This window comes from Vigna unguiculata, chromosome 8, assembly GCF_037176805.1.
Source record: "Vigna unguiculata cultivar grain cowpea cultivar isolate G323 ecotype 2 chromosome 8, ASM3717680v1, whole genome shotgun sequence".
NCBI lineage: Eukaryota > Viridiplantae > Streptophyta > Magnoliopsida > Fabales > Fabaceae > Vigna > Vigna unguiculata.
In genome coordinates, this window is record NC_140799.1 from 30,721,655 (window position 1) to 30,746,968 (window position 25,314).

The window sequence follows — 25,314 nt, forward strand, 5'->3', positions numbered from 1 at the left end:
TCACCTTTGTTGTACCACTCCATTCATATAACCATGCAAAGGGGCATTAAAAAACTGGGAACACAAACCAGTGATGCTCCCTGTTTCATGGCTTTTATATCATACATTGGTTTTCTTATGCAACAAGACATCATTAGGTAAACAGCAAAGAATAGTAAAACGAAATAAATTCAGGTGGAATAGAATATATATATATATATATATATATATATATATATATATATATATATATATATATATATAATAGAATAGAAGGTTCGTTGTCCATTGAAAATTGTAGGCATGGAAGATCAGAAGCTACTTTCGGCCGACAGTGTTATACGTAGGTGGACACAAAGAAAACGATTGATGTTGTCATGTTCCATCAATTTTAATTGTCTTTTTTAAGATAGCCACTGATCTAAGTGATGCAGTCGTTTACCCTGAACCCCACGTTATTTGCAAATGGTTGCGTAGCTTGACTGCTACAACCAGCACAATTAACCATCATTCAATTTTTCAAACCCTAATTTGAATCCATTTGCTTTATCAAACCAAGCCGCCATATATGGAACATGGAGGTCTACTCAGAAGATTTCGCTTCCTACCTCAGCAGTAATGTATCACACCACATAATGAAATTAATAATAATAATAATAATAATTAGAGTTCATTTGTTTTTATCTAATTTCTCTCCTCGTAATATTATTGTCGAATATAATGAGAGTTGGCTTAAAAAGTAAAACAAGTAAAATATTTGTTTTAATTAAAAAAAAGTCTCAAAACAATAATTTTATTTAATACTAATATTTTTCTATTAAATTAATTATAAAATTATGTTAAAAAAATTCTAATTTCTTTTAGTACTAATATACTTTATTAAACTAGTTATAAAATTATGTTTAAGAAAAAAAAATCTAAAAAAACTTTTTTTTACCTTTATTAAATTAATTATAACTTTATTTTTGAGAATAAAACAAAATTAAATATTAAATTTTATTAGTATTGAAAATAATATTTAATGACTTCAAAAAAAATTTCACTAAATTATAATTTTGTCTAAAAAGGGAGAATGATTATTATTTTTATTCTCTTATAATCTATTTTTTTCTATTTTTTTTCTTATCTCTATAACTTCTCATATACTGATTTCACTTCTTGTCTTTCCTTGTTTTTTCTATTCTATTCTAAAGTTCTTCTTTTAATGGGTTTGACATATTTCATTCATTGAATTTTATGTTATCTATGTATACCAATATTTTTATCCTCATTTTTTGTTAGTATGCTTTTGTTTCTATTTGTGTTGATATTTATATTCTATTTGTTGAATTTGTATTAGGGTAAAAATGTGTTTCTTTTGCTCAGTTTTTCGATATTTTCGACTTATGAGTTTCAAGAATTTTTCTGCATATATTTTGACAAAGAATTGAAATTTTTACTTGGATTGAACTGCAGAACTATTAACTAGGTTCGAGTTTAGTCTTTTGGTGAATAATGGAGACGAAATATCTAATGAAGTGAGTGATGAACACAAGGTAAAATTGGAGAATAGTGTGAAAGTTAAATGGAATTAATTATGATAATTTTGCATAAAGAAGAGTTTGAAAAATATTAAATAAAAGGTTTCATTCTTAAAATTGTTTTAGGCATTCCAAACCCTTGAGATGCCCTTATGTACAATTTATATTCTAACATAATGTTATTTTTAAGGTTTAATTACTTTTTTTATTCTTGTTTTTGTCCAAAAGTATTAAATTGGTCATCCAGTTTTTTTAAGTTTCAATTTGGTCCTAATTAAAAAAAAATGTGCAATTTATACCTTTTCGTTAAATTTTTGAAACAAATCAATGATGTTTAATAAAAATTGACACTATGACTGTGTTAATTACATCAATAAAGCAAATCATCCTTATTAACAACTTAAATTTTGATAAAAAATTATTGATCCGTTTCAAGAAACTTAAAGAAAATGATCAAATTGCATCAAATTTTTAAAATCAGAACCAAATTAAAATTTTAAAAAATTGAAGGACTAATTTGACATTTTTGAACAAAAATAGGGACGAAAAGAGTAATTAAACCTATTTTTAAATACCGATATTTTCTTTTGAAAATTATTAAAATTTAATATGGAATAAAAAAGAAAATCTTATATTTGAAGAGATGAGACATTCAAAACAACTTATAAAATGTAACATTATAGTATTTTTCTTTTACACACACCTTAGCATTTATTGGAGTATCTTTGTATTGATTTTAATTAGGATATTTTTAATTCTACTTCGAGGCATGTACTTTTACCTTAAACTCTTTTAAGGAAATTAAACCCATATTAATGAAATCAATCTAACCAAAAACCAAATCCTTTTGGTTGGTTCAATTTTTATTCTATAAAAATAAATCAAACCAATTGATGTTTTAGTACTCCTGTATGAAAAATGGGTCTAGATTTTAAATTAATCTACGAAAAAGTAGATTTAAAAAATATTTATATTCATTTTTATTGTTACATATTGGATAGTCATCGGATTTGAAAATTAAAAATATTAGTTGATTTTTCACAAAACAATTAATGATATGTTTTGCTGATAAATATAATCAATGTTATGTTGTCTTCTCCAAGATATATTTATTTTAACAAGTAAATGAGTTGAGTTAAATTGTACATGAATAAAAAAAAACTCAATGAAAACAAATTTAAATTACAGATAAATAAAAAAATTTTGCACCCAAATTTTCAGAAGTCGTTGTAAACCACGAAATCCGTCATGGTTTTTTAGCAATGGAAGTTTGTGAAATGAGACCCTATAAAATGATAATTAGTAGAGAGGAAAATTTTATAAAAAATAACAGTATTATATTTTAATATTAAATGAAAATTATGAATATTTATTATTCTATTAGAAAACAGATTTATTTTATAAAAATTCTTTATCCTTCTAAAAAAATTTCTCTAGAGTTTCTTTACTCTCTCTCTAAAACTCTGACCCCACTTTCTATCTATTTCGAGATCCAAGCATACCATAGTAATCAAGGCATAAATACCAACATTTCTATCCGATCCAATTCTTTAACAGAGTAGTAAGTTATTTTTTTACTATCATTTCTTGAGTCAATGATTGATTCATGTGCATGTGTGGTTTTTGTCTTTGCATGTGCTCTTAGATTGTGTTTTTAGAATTCTTGGTCTACTATGAATTTAATGGTATGCTTAGATTATGATTGCAAGTTCTATCTTTTTGTTTCTAGAGCTTCCTTGAGATATATAGATTAGGAACGTTTGTAAGTTCAAAAGGGGGTTTCTTACAATAGGTGAGGGAAGATATAACTTTTCCTTTTACAATCTAATTTCAAATTAAGGTTATTGTTGATTTGTTCTGAAATTGAATGGTATGTGTGTTTAAATTGCATGATGATTTGCAGAACTAAGAATCGTGAATTTCTAATCCTTTGTTTGGGTAAAAATTATATGATGCGTGAATTGAAATTTTGGTCTTGAGCTAGTTGTGAATTATGAAATGACATTTTGTGGTATCTATTGAGAGGTATAATTTATTTGGCATTGAATTGTGTAAATGAAGATGCTTGCTACTTAGGTTCGCGAAATGTCATATGGAGATGCAGAAATTTGGTTTTGTGATGTGCAAACTCGTTGGGCGAGTTTGTTCCTTATTGAACAACGGTAAAATTTGAGTTTGGCAAAAAGTTAAGGAAAGTCTACTTGTTAGGTGAGTAGATTCTCGTTGAGCGAAAATCAAACCTGAATTTAGCAGAGAGTCGATAAGGAACTTAGTCATTGAACGAGTCTATTCTCCTTGGTTACATTTTTCTGCATTTTGTTCTAGTGTTGATTCGCTGAGCGAGTCATCTAGTCATTGGGTGAGAACTCTCCCAGAGACAACTTGTTGAGAGAGTAGATCAGCTCGTTGAGCAAATATGCTTTAATTAATGTGTATGATTAAGAATGGGCTTGAATAGTTGTACTTAAATGTTGTAAGAGTTGAATGAATGGAAGAGTAGTCTTTCCTAAGGAGAAATGTGCATGTGTTTAGTGTGGTGTATAGACGACAGAACAATCTTGAGATTATCCTTATTCTACTAGTTTTTAGAATAATATATATGAAAACAACTAGTTGAGAAAATCAAAAAAAATTCGTATAACCGACATTAGTTGCACTTAGAAAAAATATTAAATTTACTCTACCATGTGACGTGGATTGAGGAATGACTCATATATAGTACAAACTATAGTGTAAACAATAGGAATGCAGTAATGATCGGGATATATATATATATATATATATATATATATATATATATATATATATATATATATATATATATATATATATATATATATATATATATATATATAAATGCTTTAAATGATGGTTTAATTAGTAAATGATTATGTATTGATTTTTTTATTTGTTTAGTACTTTTCCTTTTTATTTTAAACTTATAAATTTAAATAGATCTCTAGCTTATTACCATATTGCGTGTATATATGTTTCTACAGGAGCAGAAAATACAAAAAATACTGTCAGTGAATAACCTAGTTGGGACAAAGCTCAGGAGTAGCATAGGCGTGAGAGACTATGTTTTTTTAGATATTGCTATTTTGTATTATAGATGTTTCCTTTAGATTGGTTTTATGAATCATGTATTTTGAAATACTGCATTCTAGTACTTTAGAGTAACATTGTAATATAATCTGATAGTACTTTAGAGAAAACATTGTAATATAATCTGGTGTTTAGCTTTGTATATAGTTTGTATAGTTTTATGTTTAATATCAGTAAATGAATTACTTTAAATTAGTAGACATTTTTTCCATTAATTTGGGTGTTACCAATATTATATTATTCTAATTCTTGTACATTTTCTTAAATAAATTTGCCATAAAATCATTCTTCCCATCATGCTTTTAATTCCAATTGCCCCAAAGCATATATTAAGATTCCAATGCAAAGGAATAATCAAATTTGGTTATTATAAAGCTAGTCTGATATTCTTTTAGGAAATTTCAAAGTCATCCATGACATGATAAAAACATTCTTTTAATTGCTCAAGCATTTTAAACACTACAAGGTTTTCGATAAAAATTTCTTTCTTGTTGGTTTTCTGAATTGTCGTCTATTTGTTCTTATTTTTTTTATTTAATAAAAAATATTATTCTAAGAAAGGAACAACAAAAATCAGTTAAATTGATAATGACATTTTAAACTTTCAGATGTGAGAATAAGGTCTTCACAAATAGAAAAAGTAGCAAGCATGGCGTAGTTATGTAGAAATTAATATAAATATATTTGGGTGTCCTTCATTTCAGATTAATCTCCAATGTATAACTTATTATGAGATTGATTTTATAGGACTAATAGTAGTGTCCTATGAGAATCATCACAATATATCACTAATGCTTCATAGGCACTACAAGCATATAGCAATAGCACCTATGAGTGTACAAAAGGAACTTTCCATGTAAAAATGAAGGACAACAAAATTGGGCCTATAAAACAACCTACAGTAACCTCAAGAGCTGCTATTATATTGTAGGGCCACATGTTTGGGTCCTAATCATGGGCCAATATTATATCCTTTATATACAGCAAAAAAACAAACATGAGATGAATCATTAATCTCTTCAAAAAGTTGTCCCAAAATATACTTGCAAAATAGAATAAGCATAAGTAAAGAACAGAGATAAAATATAAATTATATCCCTGTAGTTCACCACCAGCTAGAAAGAGAAAGTGAAAACACTAAATGACAACATTTTTCAGTGCTTTCCATAAAATATAATTTGTGTTTGGAAACTATTTAATACGAGAAATGTACATGCCACTTTTCTTGTCACGCTAAATTCAAAGTTTAATTAATAGTACTCTATAGAATGGACCCTGGTTGGTGGTTGCAGTAACCGAAAGCAAAATTTTGAATGTTTATGAAGAATGTGTAATATTTAAAAAAAAAAAAAAAAAAAAAAAGTCTTTGGGTCATCCAAGTTATTCAATCAATGAGACCATCATGGTTTCCAATTCTTGAACAAGGCTCTTGAATGCAAATTTAATAGTAGTATCATTTATCATTGTTGTTCTTGAACTCAAAAGTTCATATCACATGGAATGCGGAATCAAGCCATTAGAATAGTGCATTAAAAAAGATTAAAATAGTGAGTTAGTCTATAACGTTGTGTTATTAAAGACACTTCTTCTAGTCTTTAATCATGGTTTAGTTCTCAAAACAAAAGAATTCTATAGCAATAATATTGTTAACTGCAAAGATAACAACAAAACGTAGTTGACAATCCAGTAATTGTCACGTTATATAAAAATGTATAAGGAGACAGACATGATCAATTAATACAAACAGTGTCAACACTATGTAATACAAATATGGTTAACATATAATAGAATTCTTAAGAAGTCAAAATTTTGCTCACAGACTGCTACAAAAGAGAAAAAAAGGATTAAACTTTCTTTAATCTGGCATAGTACTGTACTTGTTTTGTTTGTTTTGATGCAAAAACAGTGGTTTTCTTATTAAAACAAGAATGGTTTGAAAAGAAAAAAATAGTAATAAATGTTTGACCAGATGTTAAAGCAGAATAAATAAAGTTGAGAGTCCACCCTCTGCAAGCATGGCAATAAACTCTTGCATGCTTGTTTGGCAGTGCAGAAAATCAATGGACTTCAACAAAACACTGTACAAGATTCTTTCTTTTCTTAGATGCCTACAATGACTATTGACTACTCACCACAACCCCACTCGTGCTACACGTCACATGTATCTTCCTCACTAATAATTCAACGCTGTGGTCCCCTCGGGCCCTTATCAGTTATCACCCCACCAACACAACTTTTCACGCTTTCAAATTTTCATCAATGCACATACAAATCATCTAAATTATAACAGTAACAATGGAAATGAAAAAAAAAAAAAACGTAAGTTTCTGATATCATAAATGCGTGACTACATAGGCAAGAGGACAACAGTAACACCAACCACATTAAATTTCGACCGACCAAGATATCACCTTCTTCTCCTTCTTCTGTAACAAGCCCTTACACCAGTTACGATACAACCTCCGAGGGAAGACCCATAATAATAGCAGCACGAAACACAACACAAAGATCAGTGTTTCCCACATTACTGTGTCATCCATGGTGAAGTAGAAAATAGAGGGGTTTAGGGGGGCCCCTTCTCCCAAAGTTGTCACCACACACACACTCTCTCTCAACTCACACCCAAAGCTAGTGATAATTTTTACATCAGAGAAAAGGCAAACCCACCAAGGATTGAACACGACAAGGTTACAAAAAGAGGAAGTGAGGTTGGGGCCCATAACAGCCAAGAGGCGTGCACTCTCGTTTTTGGGTACTTTTTGGAACAACCAGTCTTCTCATTCAAAAACAGCTCACACCCCATGCCAGCGTTAGTGCTACTTTCTCTAACCCCCAAGACATCGACTAATCATTCATTTCTCTCTTTCTTTTCTTTCCTTTATTGCGCCATTATACCTCTTTCTTTCTTCGTTGCATTACATAATACCACCTTCATCATCTACTAATGCCTTCTTCAAGGGATTCATTTCACACCCACCTTCCATGATTATTTCAGGTCAATATCCATACCTTGTTTATTATTCTAAAACCACGCAAACATAAACGTATTAAATAAGTGATACCCTTTTCTAATTCTCCAACTTATATGGCATCAAGTCCAAGCTTTATGGCCTTCAGTTTCAATGATTTCAAGCAACGTATGGCTTCATCAAGAAGCTCCACCGGGTCCTTGCCCTTTCCACCAGGAACCATGCACTGCAGAATGCTCAGAACATCTTGAATCTTCTCTTTTCTCATCTTTTTATAACCCATTCCACCTGACCCTCTACTACTGTTGCCAACACTGGAGCATCTTGATTCTGCATCATCTTCAACTTCAAAGGGTCTTTTTCCATCAAGAGAACTACCAGTGTCACCATCACAAGCCCTGTCCCAGAGCTTTCGCTTCTTTGTTTCTCCAAAGGAGCTAGCAACTTCTTCAATTCCCCTACCAGGTTCTTCCCGATTATCGTGAGTGGTCATTGTACTGGGTGAATGTCCTGTGCTGGTAACTTCATCATCATCATCATCGTCGTCATCATTATCATCCTCAGTGGAATAACCATCACTGTCAGAGTAAAGCAATGCATTGATTTCCTCTGTGTCCTCATGCATCTCACTTTCAATGTCATCATCAGTTCCCTGATTTTCATCAACTTTATCATCCAAAGTTGGTCCAACTCCAGCCACATGATTCACGTCTCTCCTCAACGATAGCAATTCATCCCTGTTGTTCAAATTGGTACAGCCATGCAGCTTTGAATCCCAGGAAGTGAGGCACTCAACAGGCCGACCAAACCTTGAACTGTAAACCAGAGTTGTTTGATCAGCTGTTTGATCGATAACCAGGAATTGCTTCTGAGGGAAACCCGACACTCCAACGCGGGCATGTTCCTCCCCAAAACCTTTGGCATGGCTAGCAGGGAGTTTTTCCTCTGCAGTGAAGTTTCGAGCAGGTGTAGTAAATCCCTGCCGAAATCGAGGCAAACAATAAAACCAACCATGAGGTTCACCAGAATGTCCCAGCTGCGAATGAGGCAGCCCAGAGGACACATATGCTGGCATTGTCGCATCTCTTGCGATCGAGACCGAGTTCGCAACTGGATTCATAGCTGCAGTTGTGCCATTTTGCTTCCCCGTGCCAAAGGGTGCAGCATTGAAGGAGCTCAAATTGGGAGATTGCCAATCAAAAAGCAGCTCCGGAATCCAGGTTCCACAATTTTCTCCCATTCAACCACAAAAATCACCTAAACATTTTCAAAGCACAATAAACAAATTGTCCCTAATGAAACAAATGAATGAATGAAAAAGTTAACAAAGTAAAATGTACCTGAATAAAAACGATTCAAACACAAGTGCTATCTTTTACTATTGGTAACTCTCACCAACAAGGAAAACAACAAAACCACCGGCTTAACCCAAAACGAACAAAGAAAAAAACTATTACGTGACAGGCTTGAGCAAATGACGGAAGTATTCAGCCTGAACAACACCCAAAAACAAAAATCTTTATCAGTACATGTTTGTTATTAAAAGATCATAACTTCAAAAATGATAAAAAGTATGTTATGGGTTCCTGCAATACATACCTGGCAATCTATGAGAGGTTGAAAGCATGCCATAACTCTAACTATAATGGTAGCAGTCCCTGCAGTTCCATTCTCATGTTTCAATGCCCGAAATCTGGTTTGACTTGCTGCTTGGCACACCATAACTACTTTTCCAACCCTTCAAAATGAAAGAACAATGATGTTCCCAGAGACAATGAGTCTGAAATCTGAACCCTCCTGTGAAACTGGTTTTGACGAATTGAACAATAAACCAAACTAAAACACTGATTTAACTGGTCGACAAACTATTAAGGAAAAAAAAAAGCTAGAAACTAATGACAGCTAAAATGTTGAGGAGACTGATCAAACTAGACCCAGTTGAACAGAAGCGGTAGAAACAAGATGGGTGGCTTTTTTCAGCTGATCTGACGAACGTAACAAGGAACGACAACAAAAAAATTGGACCCCATTGATTTAAGACAAGGAAGAGATGAGGGAGGTGATTGAAAGAGGTTCTGGTAAAAGGATCTTGAATTACAGAATAACTTTGCAATACAGGTTCAAGGAAATCACTTTACGATATACATCAACAGATAGACTAAGCCACCACCGCATGCTGCTGTATCCTTATCCACAAAAAGATGAAGTCACCACTAACCACTATTCTTTCACCCAAAATCTCGTTCAACACCCTGCAATAGAATTCACACATCCCAGATCTACAAATTAGCACGGAGTAACACCTTTAAATTAGGCTTAAAAAATAGAGTCAAATAAACAAAAGTGATATCAAAACCAGAATAAAATATTAAAAAAAAATCTTTTTCTTCTTTCCTGAATCTATTCTCGCAAAACAGAACCTTCAGGACAGACTAATTACTGAGATTCAACAAATCTAGGGTACAAATTTTCATCAAGGTTGAAACTAATTAATTAAAAAAACTGAGACAATTTACAAGCCACGACATTAATTAAGCAGAATATGAACATACACAAAAACTACGAGCACCATGTTAATGGAAACAAAAGTTACCAAAAGAATTCTTTATTGTTAAAGTGAACACATCCGCGCGCACAAGATCTTACTCTGAGAGACCAGGCAATAATAGTTCCAAACATTAAATTATCCTAGAACTAACAACTAAAATTGTTAGCAAAAACATAATCACATACACACAGGAAAAGTAGCTAGAGAAAAAACATAAGAGTGGTGTAAAAGAAGAACATGAAGGAAGTAGAAGAAGAACTTACGATGTATGTGGAGAGAGAGAAAGTGAGAGACGGAGAGAGAGAGAGAAGCAAAGCAGTTGAGAGGAGGGAGCAAGCGTGACTTGGGTACAGTCAAAGTGGAAAGTGGAAACTGTGTGTAACCAAGAAGAAAGATGAGGAGTTGAGTTATATAGAAAATGCATTGACACATATACCCTTCACTGAAGTGCATCCAAATAATTATTAATGAAAAAAAAAACAGATTAAAATAATAATAATAATAAAAGAAAAGAAAAAGAAAGCGATTGAGAGTGTTATGGAAGGTTGATTCACTCATTCATGGATACGTGCCCGTGCGTGAGGGTTGAAGACGCAAGAGTGCACGCAAACTCTTAAGTGCACAATCATGAACCACAGTAACCTAATCCAACCTCGGGTTAAGTTAAGTTAATCCATCTCTCATCTCTCACCTCTGTGGCCCCATGGGTAGTTCTATCATCACCTTCTGAACATTTTTGTTTGGTCAATGAATTACTTACCCTCACCCACCACTCTTCACCTAACCATGTTCTCGGGTTCCAACCTAACCACGCGCTCTGGTTAGTTGGTTGGTTGCCTTGGCCTTGTCCCCGTTCCCCTGGACGAATCTACATCATCTGCATAAACATACTTTATTATTATTATTATGATTAAACAAAACCTCACTCACTGGATATTCCCATTATGCCCCTTCAAATCATCATAATTATTAACCACCTATGTAGCCCACCTCTGCATAAAATAAATCATGTACGGTCATTTCAGGAAATCCGCATGTAGTTTTCCATGCTGCAATGAGAACAACCAACACCAGAAAAAAAAATAAAAATAAATAAACAAAACCCTAAAATATAATATATTATATTGTAAATGTAAGTTTCTGCTAGATCGGACAAGGGATTCGCGTGTTCCTCGTTATTTGCTACCTTGACACTATCCTAGTTATTTTCACTCTTGCAAATCCAAATGTGATGTGAAATTTTAAAATATGCTGGGTAAAAAAGCCTATCATTATTTATTATTTATTTTTGTAAATCCAAATGAAATTTAACATTCATGTTTAATTACCATGCATGCTGCTGCTACTACTACAGTCTTAATTGTCATTGTTACGTGTTACTTTTCTTCTATCAATAACGTTGTCTATATCACGCGTTTAGACTAATAAGCAAGGCTACATAGATTCTATATCATCTTATATCATTTCAAACTTTTTTTTTGTAAGGAGCAACTTAATTAATTAATTTCTCTTTTCTAATAATAATAATAATCCTTGTTGCGTATTCAAATGCATGTATTCTGAGATTAAGCTTTAAATAAACTTGAGTTTTTCTTTTTAATTTTATGATCTACTCCACTTTCCTTTCACGTATCGTTCAAGGACTGTGTATCAAATCACGATTACCCTACACACTTCAGTAGTCCCTTCAGCCATGTGGCACAGTGAAACCTCTATACACAGGTAAACGCATGCTTCGTTTAACTTTTTTTTTTCAGCCAAATAATTATCTTTTTAACACTTACTGAATAAAAAATAACTAAAACAAATGTAATATATAACATGGCTTTTACAACTATATGATAGTAAATTTGTTTTCGAAAAACTTAATTCCCAAAGCTAGCATATAAAACCTAGACATAGAAACACAGAATTGTCCTAGGTTGGAAGAATTACAAGAATAGAAATAGATGTTTATAGTGTGAATTTTTTATAGGATAAGTTCATGAATAGTTTCTTAATAAATAAAAGTTTAACTCAATTGTATCTTTACGTGAAATTGTATGAAGAGACAGTAATTAATGGTTTAATATTAGTCTGATAATAAGTGATATATAGACCCAACAAACAATAAATTTTACAATAACAGATGACATAATAAATCAGACAAAAAAGAAATCTAACTAAAATATGTTCTGATACATTTATGGTATCATAATACCATATTAAAAGTGAGTTTTAAATTTAATTTAATTCTATAAAATTAGTTTGTAAAATAAGATTTGTATCTACTTATATATTTTAAACTTTTCTTATCTTTAGTCTAATATCAACACAGTTAAATTTGGAGGTGACCAGAGTAATGAGATGAGGGAAAAGTGTGTAGTTTCACATGAAGATGAATAATTTGTAGCTTGACCATTCAAAGGAGGAATTATAGAGATATAAGTTGGGGACCCACCGATGAGGAAAATTTATAGTATCTCTCTCACACACCACCTGAGGGTGTATTTTGTGCTTATTAACCATCGATGGCCTAACTTTAGGGTTTGAGACTTTGGGTTAAAAGCTTACTAGGGTTTGGTCCCGCCAAAGAGTACCATTATACTTTCCATCGATGTGATATATGGAATGGATATGTGCCTTAACCATCTAAATAATCATCAATATCAGGTTGCCCCATGCTGGCCCTACAACTACCTCATTTAGGACATAACCTTGTGTAAAACTTGTTCCCTAATTAACCATCTCATCTTTCTCCCATACCTTTCAATTAACTTTTAAAATAGTTAACTTTTTTCAATATATATATATATATATATATATATATATATATATATATATATATATATATATATATATATATATGTCTAGCATGCACCAAATACCCAAAATAAAGTCGCATTTTTAATTTCAGTTTTTTTTTGGATAAAAGAGACGGAATGTTTTAAAATTTAATGACATTAGTTGGTTAACTGAGAATCTACGGGTATGTAGTCAAGAACATAAACATTTGGTACTTTCCTGTTGATAATCAACGGGCAACGAAGATGTATTTAATTCATAATTGGGTAATTAAGGTGTAAATGAGGGTTAACCTACCTAAGTATTGGCTGAAGTAGTAGTGTTCACATTCATGGTCCAAGTTCTAAGGTATAAGTAGGAATTAGTATAAACATTAAATATCATGCATTTATAAGTACTTAATTAATATGTAAACCTACAAATACTAGTACATGAAAGAGTCTTTGATTATTTTAATATTTTATATTTTATATTGATTGTAAAATTTTATATATATATATATATATATATATATATATATATATATATATATATGTGTGTGTGTGTGTGTGTGTGAATGTGTGTGTGCGCGCGCACATGTGGCCTACATATAAATTAGAGATTACAACATAATTTATCATCCTATATAAATGATACATTATACATCAGTTACTTTTTTTATATTTGATGTAAAATGTTATCTTCTTCTCAAGGACCTTCATGAATCCACACGCCTTCATCGATTCCGTCTCAGTTTGACCTTACTCAGTTGACCTAATTGCAATCCTTCATTTACTTTAATTATGTTGAGAATATTAATTAATATCTTTTTTATTTAAATAAGTTTTTAGGAAATATTTCAATTTTAAATATATGTTTTAGTTTTGGGAAATTAGTTATTATTTTAGATTAGAAGTGAAATATTCTAAATATTTTATACTTGATATTTGTTATATTTTGCTCTATATATAGGATATATCAATAAAATACAACTTGTTCCTCCGTATAATATATCACATATATCTCTAATATATCTCATATCTCTCATATTTTTAAAAGTCCTAAACATCCCAACAAGCGATATCAAGAGCCATTGTTCTTACTACCGATAAAATGGAAGGAAATATGTCACATATTGTTATTCCACTCTTTGATAGTGAAAACTATGATCTATGGGCGGTAAGGATGCAAACATATCTACAGGGGCTAGATCTATGGGAAGTTGTGGAGGAAAATGATGTTTCCTTGTCTGAAAATCCCACTGTGGCTCAAATAAAAGCGCATAAAGACAAGAAAACGAGAAAGGCAAAGGCAAAATCATGCTTGTTCACAGGTGTTTCATAAATGATTATGACCAAGATTATAACTCTAAAGTCTCCCAAAGAAAATTGGGAATACTTGAAAGCAGAATATGAAGGGAACGAGAAGATTCAAGGCATGAAAGTTTTGAACTTGATAAGGGAGTTTGAGATGCAAAGAATGAAAGAGTCAGAGACGATTAAAGAATATTCAAACAAATTATTGGGTATTGCCAACAAAATAAAATTGTTGGGAAAGGAATTTCCAGATTATGAGGCATTTATTGCTTCCTTAGAAAATACAAAAGATTTGTCCACAATTACCTTTACAATGGTGATACATGCCTTGCAAGCACAAAAACAACGAAGATTGATGAGAGAAGATCATGAGGCGGTTGAAGGTAATTTAAATTACACTGAAGATAATGCTATCATAGTCAAGAAAAATAGAAGGAGCAAATACAACAACACACAGGTTTTTCCATCTTGTCCCCATTGCAAGAGAAAAGTTCATCAACCCAACTGGTGTTGGTGGAGGCCAAATGTCAAATGTCACAAATGCAGTCAATTGGGACATGTGGAAAAGGTATGCAAATCCCAAGATTCTCAAGAAGATGTTCAAATTGTGGAGGATAAATCAGAGGAGGAATTGGATTATAGATAGTGGTTGCACAAATCACATGACTCATGATAGAGAAATCTTCAAGGAGCTCAATAAATAAAATATTTTCGAGGTAAGAATTGGGAATGGAGAACAACTTGTTGTGAAAGGTACATGAACAATTTCAATTAAAACTCATTTAGGTATCAAATTAATTTTTTATGTCTTATATGTTCCTGAGATTACCCGGAATTTGCTAACTGTTGCTCAATTGCTAAAGAAAGGTTATAAGGTCTCCTTTGAAAATAAAGTATGTGTGATCAAAAATGCTAACAACATAGAGGTATTCAAAGTCCACATGAAAGACAAAAGATTTGTGCTGGATTTTATGAAGGAGGAATTTGCTACAAATAAAGTGAGTATGAAAGAAGAATCAAAATCAGAAGATAAATATCTTTGGAAGAAAGTAGATGTCCAAGTGAAGAAAGTATATGGAGGTTCACATTCTAATATTCACAAAAGGTCTAATGCCACTACAATGAAATCCACACCAGACAAAGAAAAAGAAGATGATGCTGATATAAGAAGAAATATGAAGGATGATGCCAAATTGAAGAAAGATGTGATGCCATGGAAGAAAGAGAAAACAAATATTACAAGCACAAAAAGAGGAGAAAATCAAGCATCAAAAGATGGAGAATCAAATCTGAAGATATAAAATTTAAATAAACAAATATTAAGCAAGGAGGAATGTTGAGAATATTACTTAATATCTTTTTTATTTAAATTAGTTTTTAGGAAATATTTCAATTTTAGGAAATTAGTTATTATTTTAGATTAGGAGTGAGATATTCTAAATATTTTATACTTGATATTTGTTATATTTTGCTCTATATATAGGGTATATCAATAAAATACAAGAACATGTTCCTCCGTATAACATATCACATATATCTCTCATATATATGATATCTCTCATATTTTTAAAAGCCCTAAAAATCCTAACAAATTCTAACCCTAATTTTGCCTTCAAGTAAGTAACAAAGGCATACACATTTATAACATGTAATAAAAACAATGACATACACATTTATCAGAAAACAAACAGAGTGATAAGTGTAGCTTGATGGCACAAGAAAAGATCACAAAAGTCGGGATGACAAATAAATTCACATTTACAGGTATTGTCTAAAACCATCATGGTGTTGATGAAATACCAATTAATGCTACATGAAAATAAATTTGAATAATATTGAACTTTTTAAATTGGATACAAGAATGAAAATAAATATGTATATATTTATCTCATTTTTGTATTCATATTTGTCATGTTTTAAATCACTAAGATACATTTAGTTTATTTGGAGTGGGTAAAATAAAAGATAATGAAAAGATTCACAGTTATCCTAAATTTTTCAATCAAGATTATTTCATTTACATATTCTAAATACTAGAAGGGAGAATCATTGGAGACCTGGATTTTAGTAAGGAGTGATACAAAAAATTAAGAAAAGTGAAAGTAAAAGAGCTTTGTAGGTAGAGTTACTCTAATAAAATCAATCATCAAATTCAATATCACTATTATTTCTATCTTTATGAAAAATGTTTGTATGTGTGGGGAAAGATATAAGGAAACTGTAAACAAATTTCTTATGGGGTTGGAATCAAGAGAATGGGAAGATTGCTTAGATTAAGTTGGAAAATATATGTATGTCAAAGAAGGAATGAGGCTTGGAAGTAAAGGACTTAAAGCTTTTCAATATAGCTTTATTCGGAAAGTAGAAGTGGAGGTTAGGGAGTGAAAACTTATGGATAGAAGTACTAGAGTCCAAGTATGGAATGTGGCGTAGTTTAAATAACTGAATGAACACTAGGTATGAATCTTGGTGATGCAAAGATAGTTGTAAGGTTTGCGGGGATCAAATGCAATATAACGTAAGATTTTAGGATGATAAGTGGCTGGTGACATGACCCTGGCTGAGAGATACCTTTGACTATATCACAACTCATCTTATGTGATATGTGTTTAAAAAAGGCAACATATGGAAGTATCTATCACAACTTATAGTATGGATGAATGGTTGTAGAAGGAAGATAAATTGCAGAAGTATACTGTAAAGTTTGGGAAACTAAACAAGGGGACCATAAGAGAAGATGTAAAGTCATATGACATGTTATGGAAACTAAATGTATTTACATCAGCAAAGCATTTCACTTGGAAAGTGATGCATAACAAGATACCCACAAAGGGTAACTTCTTTCATAATGGGTAGACATGTAGGAAGTAAGACATGTGTCATGTGTAAAATAAGTAAAAAAAAAAAACTAGGTCATATATTATCTCGGTGTAGAGTAACCAGGAAAGTGAAAGATATGTGTAATATGTGAGTTACGATTATTATAGTACAACATTGCATACCTATACAATATTTCCAACGATTTGCATTACCAACTAAAAAGCAAAGTAGTTAAAACTTCGATAACTAATGATATAAATAAATTTAGACTCCAACTTACAAACCAATTATAATTTTTTATTTATATTAGAGACTATTTTAGATATCAATAATTTTTAATTATAAAGTAGTATCTAATTTGATTAATATAATGACTAATTATTTTAGTATTTAAAATTGGTTCTTATTTAATGATTTTTTAATAGAATTTCATGTTGTATTTGAAAATTTCATTATTTAATATTTATTTATGTATTTCATTTATATTTAATATTATTTTTATATGTTATTGCAATTTGGCCCAATTTCACAACTAAATTAACAGAATTTTCATGTTAGAGTAAAATTAGTTGTTAAACTTGGATTTAATATTTTAATATGATACATGGTTATATATTGACTAAGCCATTTTCTTTGGGTAAAAATATAGGGAACTATTGTAATTAGAGTTTCAGCTGCAACTTAATTTTTACATGTTGCACTATTGAAATTTGAAGGCTTAAATAGTAGTTTAATTTAGTTTTCGTTCGTCTTTTTCATTGTGATCCTAGTTTTGTTTTTTTTTTTTCAATTTGGTCTTAATATTGGTAAATTATTTTCAATTTGGTTTTTTTCGCTAACACCGTTAAAATAGTTAACGGATGTGAACAGTAACCTCCACGTGTCATTTTGTGATTTTTTTAACTTTTTAATTTTTTTAATTTTTTTAATTTTTTTTAATTTTTTTTAATTTTTTTATTTAAAAAAAATGTTCACGTGTCAAGCTCATATCATGCCACGTGTCATTTTTGTGATTTTTTATTTTTTTTTAAATTTTTTTATTTTTTTTAATTTAAAAAAAATTTACGTGTCAAGTTAATATCATGTCACGGGTTAGAGTCAGCTTTTTATATTCAATTTGGTCCCAATATTCGTTAATTGTTTTCAATTTGGTCCTAATTTTTTTTAAAAATTTAACATTTTTGTTCCTCTCCAAATTAAGATAAAATTTAATTTGTATATATTAAAATGCATATTTTTGTTAAATATTTTTAATTTAGAACTAGAGTTAGTTTAAAATTAAAACGAAAAAAAGCAATAACACCATTAATTTAAAATTTTAAGAGGTTAAAAATATTTAATTTTAAACCAACTCTAATTTTAAATTAAAAATATTTAATAAAAATATGTATTTTAATAAGAATATCCATATAACATTTATATAAAAATTATATTTTGTCTTTGGAGAGGAACAAAAATACTAAATTAAAAAAAAAGCTAGGACCAAATTGAAAACAATAACGAATATTAGGACCAAACTGAATATAAAAATTTGATTCTGATACGTGACATGATATTAGCTTGATACGTGGATTTTTTTTAATTAAAAAAAAATCAACAAAAATGACACGTGGCATGATATGAGCTTAACACGTGTACATTTTTTTTAAATAAAAAAAAATTAAAAATTAAAAAAAATTAAAAAAAAATTAAAAAAAATCAAAAAAATCATAAAATGACACGTGATGATTACTGTTCACATCCGTTAACTATTTTAACGGTATTAGCGAAAATGACCAAATTAAAAAAACTTTACCAATATTATGACCAAATTAAAAATAAATTCAAAAATAAAACTACATTGAGAAAATCGAACGAAAACTAGGTGGCGAGGACACACACATGAACGGATAATAAAGAGAAATAGGAGCCTTGAAGAGGGAGGGCTTTTGTGCAAATAGGAATCTCTGTTATTTTGTGAATGTGTAATTTTAATTTTAATTCCTGAAATAATCGATTCAATATTTGACTTTCAATTTCCAAAATTAGACAATTATATTCTGTTGTTATCTAGTTTTTAATACTGTTAGTTACTTATTCACTTATAATAAATAACAATATTTGATAGTAAATTTTAATATATTTTGTAGCGACAGATTTAAATTTATTTAAGAATAAAAATAATTTTAATAAAAAAATATTTTATTAATCAAATGAAAAGGTATGTAAATAAATAATAATAATTATTATTATCTAAACTTTATTGTATATAAACATTTTTAAAACATATTTTCTTTGCGTTCTGTATTGTGTTTAGTGTGATGATAAAAAACGTGAATATGATATTCCAGGATGTGACTAATTTCCATAAATTTTTATATAATAATAGAGTCAAATGTTTTTGATATATTTGATATAATAAATAAGCAGTTAAGTTAATTATGAGTTAGTTTTGTGTGAATGATATAAGTGAATATTAAAATATTAAAATTAAATAACAACTAATAAAATCTCAGCCAGATTTTTCAAAACCAGAGAGAATCTTCTTTCCCATAGTTTTCTCAACCTAACCAAACAAGAAAAAGAACTATCATTCAGCAACAGTTTGCCAGGATTTTGTAGATTGAATTATTTATGTCGTATTTGATAAATTCTGATAAAAAAAAATACATATTTAATAAACTATTTCACTTAAATTATAGATAGATTATAGATGAATTTGGTTAATGAATTTTTATAAAAATATTTTATAAATGTATAACGAGATAACTCATTTTAATATATTTTTAATAGTTTTTAACTCGCTCTTAGTCTATTGAAAGAATATCCTAATAATGTTTAAAGGCTGTTTATCACTACCATCTTTCGATTATAGTTTTAATGTTACATTTTTTTAGATTATTGATTGAACGCTATGCCTGTTTATTATTGTTTTAATTATTTAATTTTTAATAACATGTTTATTTTTTATTAAAAAATGATCACTATTTTGAATAATAATAAAAAATTTGCACTAATATTACCAAACTTTAATTTATATAAAAAAAACATTTCAATATATAAATTTATAATTATTAAGTACTTGCTTAATATTAATATTTGATTCAGTGACTAACAATGTTTTTGTTTGTTATTTTACAACTTCAACTAGTTTTAATAAACTATTTTTAATTTAGTCCTTCAGATTTAGTTATTTCTTTTAATTTTTATTTAACTTTTCAACTTCTAATTGTTTTATCAACTAATTTTTATCAAATATAAATGAGTGTAACTTATTTGATACCACAAATCATTTAACCTATTAATGAACTTAGGTCATCTTGGTCCATAAGCATTCTATAAAGTAATAATATATTCTTTAAAATATAATGAAAAATATATTGTAGCTATCAAATCCTGTTTCTATTTGTTTTTCATAATTGACTTAAACTATAAAAATAGACAATTAATTTAGTCCTTCTTATTCCTCTTATACATAATAGTAGTCACCATTTCTAACTTTTTATTACTTAGGCATGAGAAAGTGATATTTAAGAAAAAAAAGAGTGGTCCACTTTATACGGTGGTTGATAGATGGTTTACGATTAGGTTTTGTTGTTTATGAGACTCTGACTCAAACCTTTTTCTGTGTTCTCATTTTATGCTCTGACTCAAACCTTTCTACACCCACACTTTGTTTGCCCTACTTTTTCTTTGCCTCCTTTCTTCTATCATCCCCATACACAAAAAACTTTTACTTCTCTCAATTTTACTTTTTTCATCTAACCCTATCCTTTTCATGCTTTACTTTACACCCTAACTACCAAACTTATAAATATTCTTTGTGATTATGTGAATGCTTCTGTTTATTAGCACGCACCAAACTATCATTATCATTGGAGATTACTTCCCCCACATAATTATCATCCTTTCTCATTACTTAATTAATATCCTTATTATTTCACTAATTCGTACCATTCTTTCGATTATGTAGCTTATAATTTATTTTCACAAATCATTTTAGGTTTTACTTTCAATAACATTCTTAAATAATAATTCTTTAGTGATAATATGCAACGGCAGATTTTAGTTGGTGTATAGGGAGGCTTTGACCCTCCAAAATTTTGCTCTCCATTAAAATTTAATAATATATTTTCATTATTTTAAAATATCAGTTAAAAAACTAATTTCTTTTAAGAGATAAAACAAATAATTATTAAATGTAAAAATATGAACAAAAATGATAATATTTATCATGAATTTTTTATTTGCTCACTTGCTATTAATAATTTTTTATTTTTTCAATATCACATTCAAAAGAAAACTAGTTTAAAAATTCAACTTTACTATTTTATTGTAAATGTACTTAAAAATTCAAATTTTAAAAATTTATCAATCATATTTGAATTATATCAAATTTAATAATTAGAAAATACATTCTGCTTGAATAGAAATATTTTTTTTCATAATAATTATCAAAACAAGATTGTAAAATAAAATAGAAGATAAATTTCTTGAATATCATGTGATTATTTATATCGAAAACGAAATAGTTAAAAATTTTAGATTTAATTTAATTTTTGTTAGATTCTATAATTTGAAAAAAAAACAATTTATTATATATATATATATATATATATATATATATATATATATATATATATATATATATATATATATATATATCACTATTAACAAATTCCTAAATAATGACAAATTTTAGTGACAAAAAATATGTTTAGAAAATTTGGAGACTAATTTCTTTGATAGCCAAAACCTTAGTAGTTAATGTTAGGGACCCCTTTATAGACCAATTCATAATAAAAAATTATTTTAATTACTCATTTAGAGACCAATTATAATTTTTTATTCATTAATATAAATTATTTTAGTTACCAATAATTTTTAGTTTCTAAATTGATAGTCATAAAAATTGGTCATTATTTCAAAATTTGACCATGCACTTTAAAAAATAGTAAAGTACTTTGTATATTTACCATATATATTTATATTCACCTAGGGATGGTAACAAGTCGGGTTGAGTACGGATAGTGCCTACCTGCAACCCGACCCGCCAAAAAAAAATCTATCTGTTACCCGCCCGTTTACCCGTCAGGTATCCGTTTAAAAATTACCTGCGGATATTTTTAAAACCTGCGGGTATCCGTGGATATCCGATACCCTCAAATATTTAAAAATATATATTTTTTATAAATTTTTTAATATAAAATTATAAAAAATATATATAAATTAAATTAAATTATAATTATAATTAAATATAATGTTAAGTATAATTTTAATTAAATTTAACTTAATAAAATATAAATTAAATTTTAATTTTAATCTTTTTACGGGTAACGGGTACCCGTGGGTACGAATAGTATGATACCCAACCCGTTTATAAGTAGGTATTAAAATACTCGCTACCCGCGGGTAATAAATACCTGCGGGTAGTAACTATCCGCCACGGATTTTATCCGCGTATATCCGCGGGCACGAGTAATTTTGTCATTCCTATATTCACCGCTTCTTGAATACGACCACTAATTTAAGAAGAATAATTGAAGTTGTATCCTACAAATTTAAGATGATATTTGTTTCAACCATCCATGATCGATGCTATGATCCTAAAAAAACATTTTCGTATTGCTTCCACTTCATAAAATGCTAGTGTATACATAGGTGTTGTCGCGTATGTGTGTACATATTTTTTAAATATACGTGATATTATATTAATAGTTGATCATGATGTAATGTTATTAAAGTTATTAAATTAATATATAAAATAAAATTATATTCATTAAAAATAAAGTGAAATATATTAAAAAAGATGAAAGAATACCAGTTGATAAATAGAGAAAAAGAGAATAGCAGAGATAGATGATTTTATAACAAAATTTAAGTAACGATCAATTTTTAAAATATTAATAAATAATTATATTTTAAAGGATTAAATTAGTATTTTAAAATGTGGACACAAAAGAGGAAATCCTATTTGTATATTATTATAGATAATATTGTTAATCCATATTATTTTTACATAAATATTTAATAAGAACCTTCTAGCGCTCTAACATGTTCAAATACTCGATTAATTTTTTTATTAGTTATTTTTTCTTTTTATTTGTCATGTTCCGTATAATTCCTAATAATTATATTCTCAACTAATTGACCATAAGTGAATCTAAATCATGTTGTTAAAATTCGATCGTAATATTGCAATGATAAAGGAAAACGCTTATAAACTCGTAAGTCATAAAGCATCACCTGTAAAAGGAAAAATTAAAAACCTTCTTTACATTGGTATATATAATTATATAATTGTTCAACGAAACATTAGTGTATTTCAACATATAATAATAATAATAATAATTATTATTATTATTATTATTAGAAAAGAATAATCTATAACAATAGAAAACAATTATTTAAATATAGAAAACGTTTGAAATTAAAAAAGAGAAATTTAAATTGTCGAGATTGAAAACAAAAAAGATAACAATTATTGTGGTGTTTTGACATTTCAAACTTGAGGAGACAAAAGGATAAAGAATAAGATAAACACGTCCAAGTAGAGTTTTGGCTACTTATTCAATCTCTATTAAAGCTTATACTCATTTTCTTCTTCTGTTTTAGAATTTAATAAAGGGGAAATATTGTTGGTTCAGAGATTGATAGTTTGTGAATTATATAGATATTTATTGAATCAAATGTGTCGTTTGTAAGAAAATAATCAATTATATGTTAGCAAACATAATAACAGGTTAAATAAAAAATAAAATAAAATAAGTGATTGTATTTATAATTTCTATAATATCTAATTATGTTTTATTCTAATAGAGTGTTAGGGAAAACTTAAATTTATAGGTAGACTAAATATTGGTGAATTAATATTTACATCATTCGTTATATAGGTGAACCATGTGATGATTAGGTTGTTATATGTATATTGAAGTATATATATATATATATATATATATATATATATATATATATATATATATATATATATATATATATATATATATATATATATATATATATATATATATATATAACTTTGTTATGATTATATAATACATATTCTTTTAATATTATATATTATATAATATATTTGGATAAAAGTTGTGTGTAATTTTGTATGTTACTATATAACTATTAATATAGTATTTATTTGTTACTATATATGAAGAAGTATATGTATAGTAAAATTGGCACTTTACACATCAGTTCAATGTCCCTTGTGAATTAGACATAAAATGTCATGTTCTATGTTTATTCAAACCTATATGAAACACCTCTGAATATAGTGGTACATAAATCTGGAATTAACCTTTTGAAATAATAAAAACACAAACACAATTGACCATTTTATTCTGTAAAAAAAATGTTGAATTGACTTAATTGAAAAACTAACACAAAATGTCATTCTTGTCTAAATATGAAAAAACGTTAGTACTAACACATCATCTGTGTCTCCTGTCATCAATTCCTCAAATATAACCTCTTTAGTGTTCAATTTGGTCAACGGTCACTAATTATATGTTTCAACTAAATGCACAAGGCTTAAAAATAAGAAGAGAAAAAATGATTGTAATATATTTCATGAAACTTCAATTTTTGACCAATGTGTAGGAGAATGAGACAGATTTATCATCATTTCCAAATTCTCACAATTGTTTTTTCTTCAGGTGATAAATCTACATGGTTACAAACGTGGGGACAATCATGTTACTGTGAGCAAACAAAAGAGATAATTTTTTTAATAGTATGATAAAATTGTAAGAAAAACAATTCAAGAATGAATCCACGTTTCACGTCAAATAAAAATGATACCATAAAAAAAACATCCATAAAACTAATATATGGATGTTTTTGGATTAAGAGCAGGGGATGTACTTAAATTACATTTATAGAATCTTGAAAGAAGAAATAAACTTATAAAAAATTTAATTGAAAAATTTGAAAAAAGTGACATCCATATTTTTATATTATTTATCTTACTATTATAAAAAAAAGTTTCATTAACAATCAATTTTAATGATAAAAAATTATTAATTACTACACTGAACAATTTAAATACTAATTTATAAAATAAAAAATTATTAATTATTAAAATAATTACTATTAAAAATAAAATATTATAATTAGTTGCTAAATTGATAATAATTAATTAAATATAAAAACCAATAATTAATGTTTAATGATTAATTTTGATAACTAAAATTTGAGTAGTTAAATTTTAAAATTAATTATAATTTTTTATTTATAATAATAATTATTTTAATAATAATAATTTTTTATTTTATAAATTAATACCTAAATTGATATTATAA

At 28.4% G+C, this 25,314-nt stretch overlaps 2 protein-coding genes across 2 annotated transcripts; one reads left to right on the forward strand and one right to left on the reverse strand.

Moving 5' to 3' along the window:
• Positions 1–7,052: 7,052 nt before the first annotated feature.
• Positions 7,053–9,563, reverse strand: LOC114194779 (transcription factor bHLH145-like). Its single transcript, XM_085665547.1, has 3 exons — positions 9,173–9,563; positions 8,914–9,065; positions 7,053–8,830 (listed from the first exon to the last, which is right to left on the reverse strand). Exon 3 carries the CDS (start codon positions 8,811–8,813, stop codon positions 7,686–7,688), a length of 1,128 nt encoding a protein of 375 aa, XP_085521673.1. The 5' UTR covers positions 8,814–8,830; positions 8,914–9,065; positions 9,173–9,563; the 3' UTR covers positions 7,053–7,685.
• Positions 9,564–14,234: 4,671 nt separating this feature from the next.
• Positions 14,235–14,846, forward strand: LOC146884392 (uncharacterized). Its single transcript, XM_085665967.1, has one exon. The coding sequence runs from the start codon at positions 14,235–14,237 to the stop codon at positions 14,844–14,846; it is 612 nt and encodes a 203-aa protein (XP_085522093.1).
• The last annotated feature ends 10,468 nt before the right edge of the window (positions 14,847–25,314 follow it).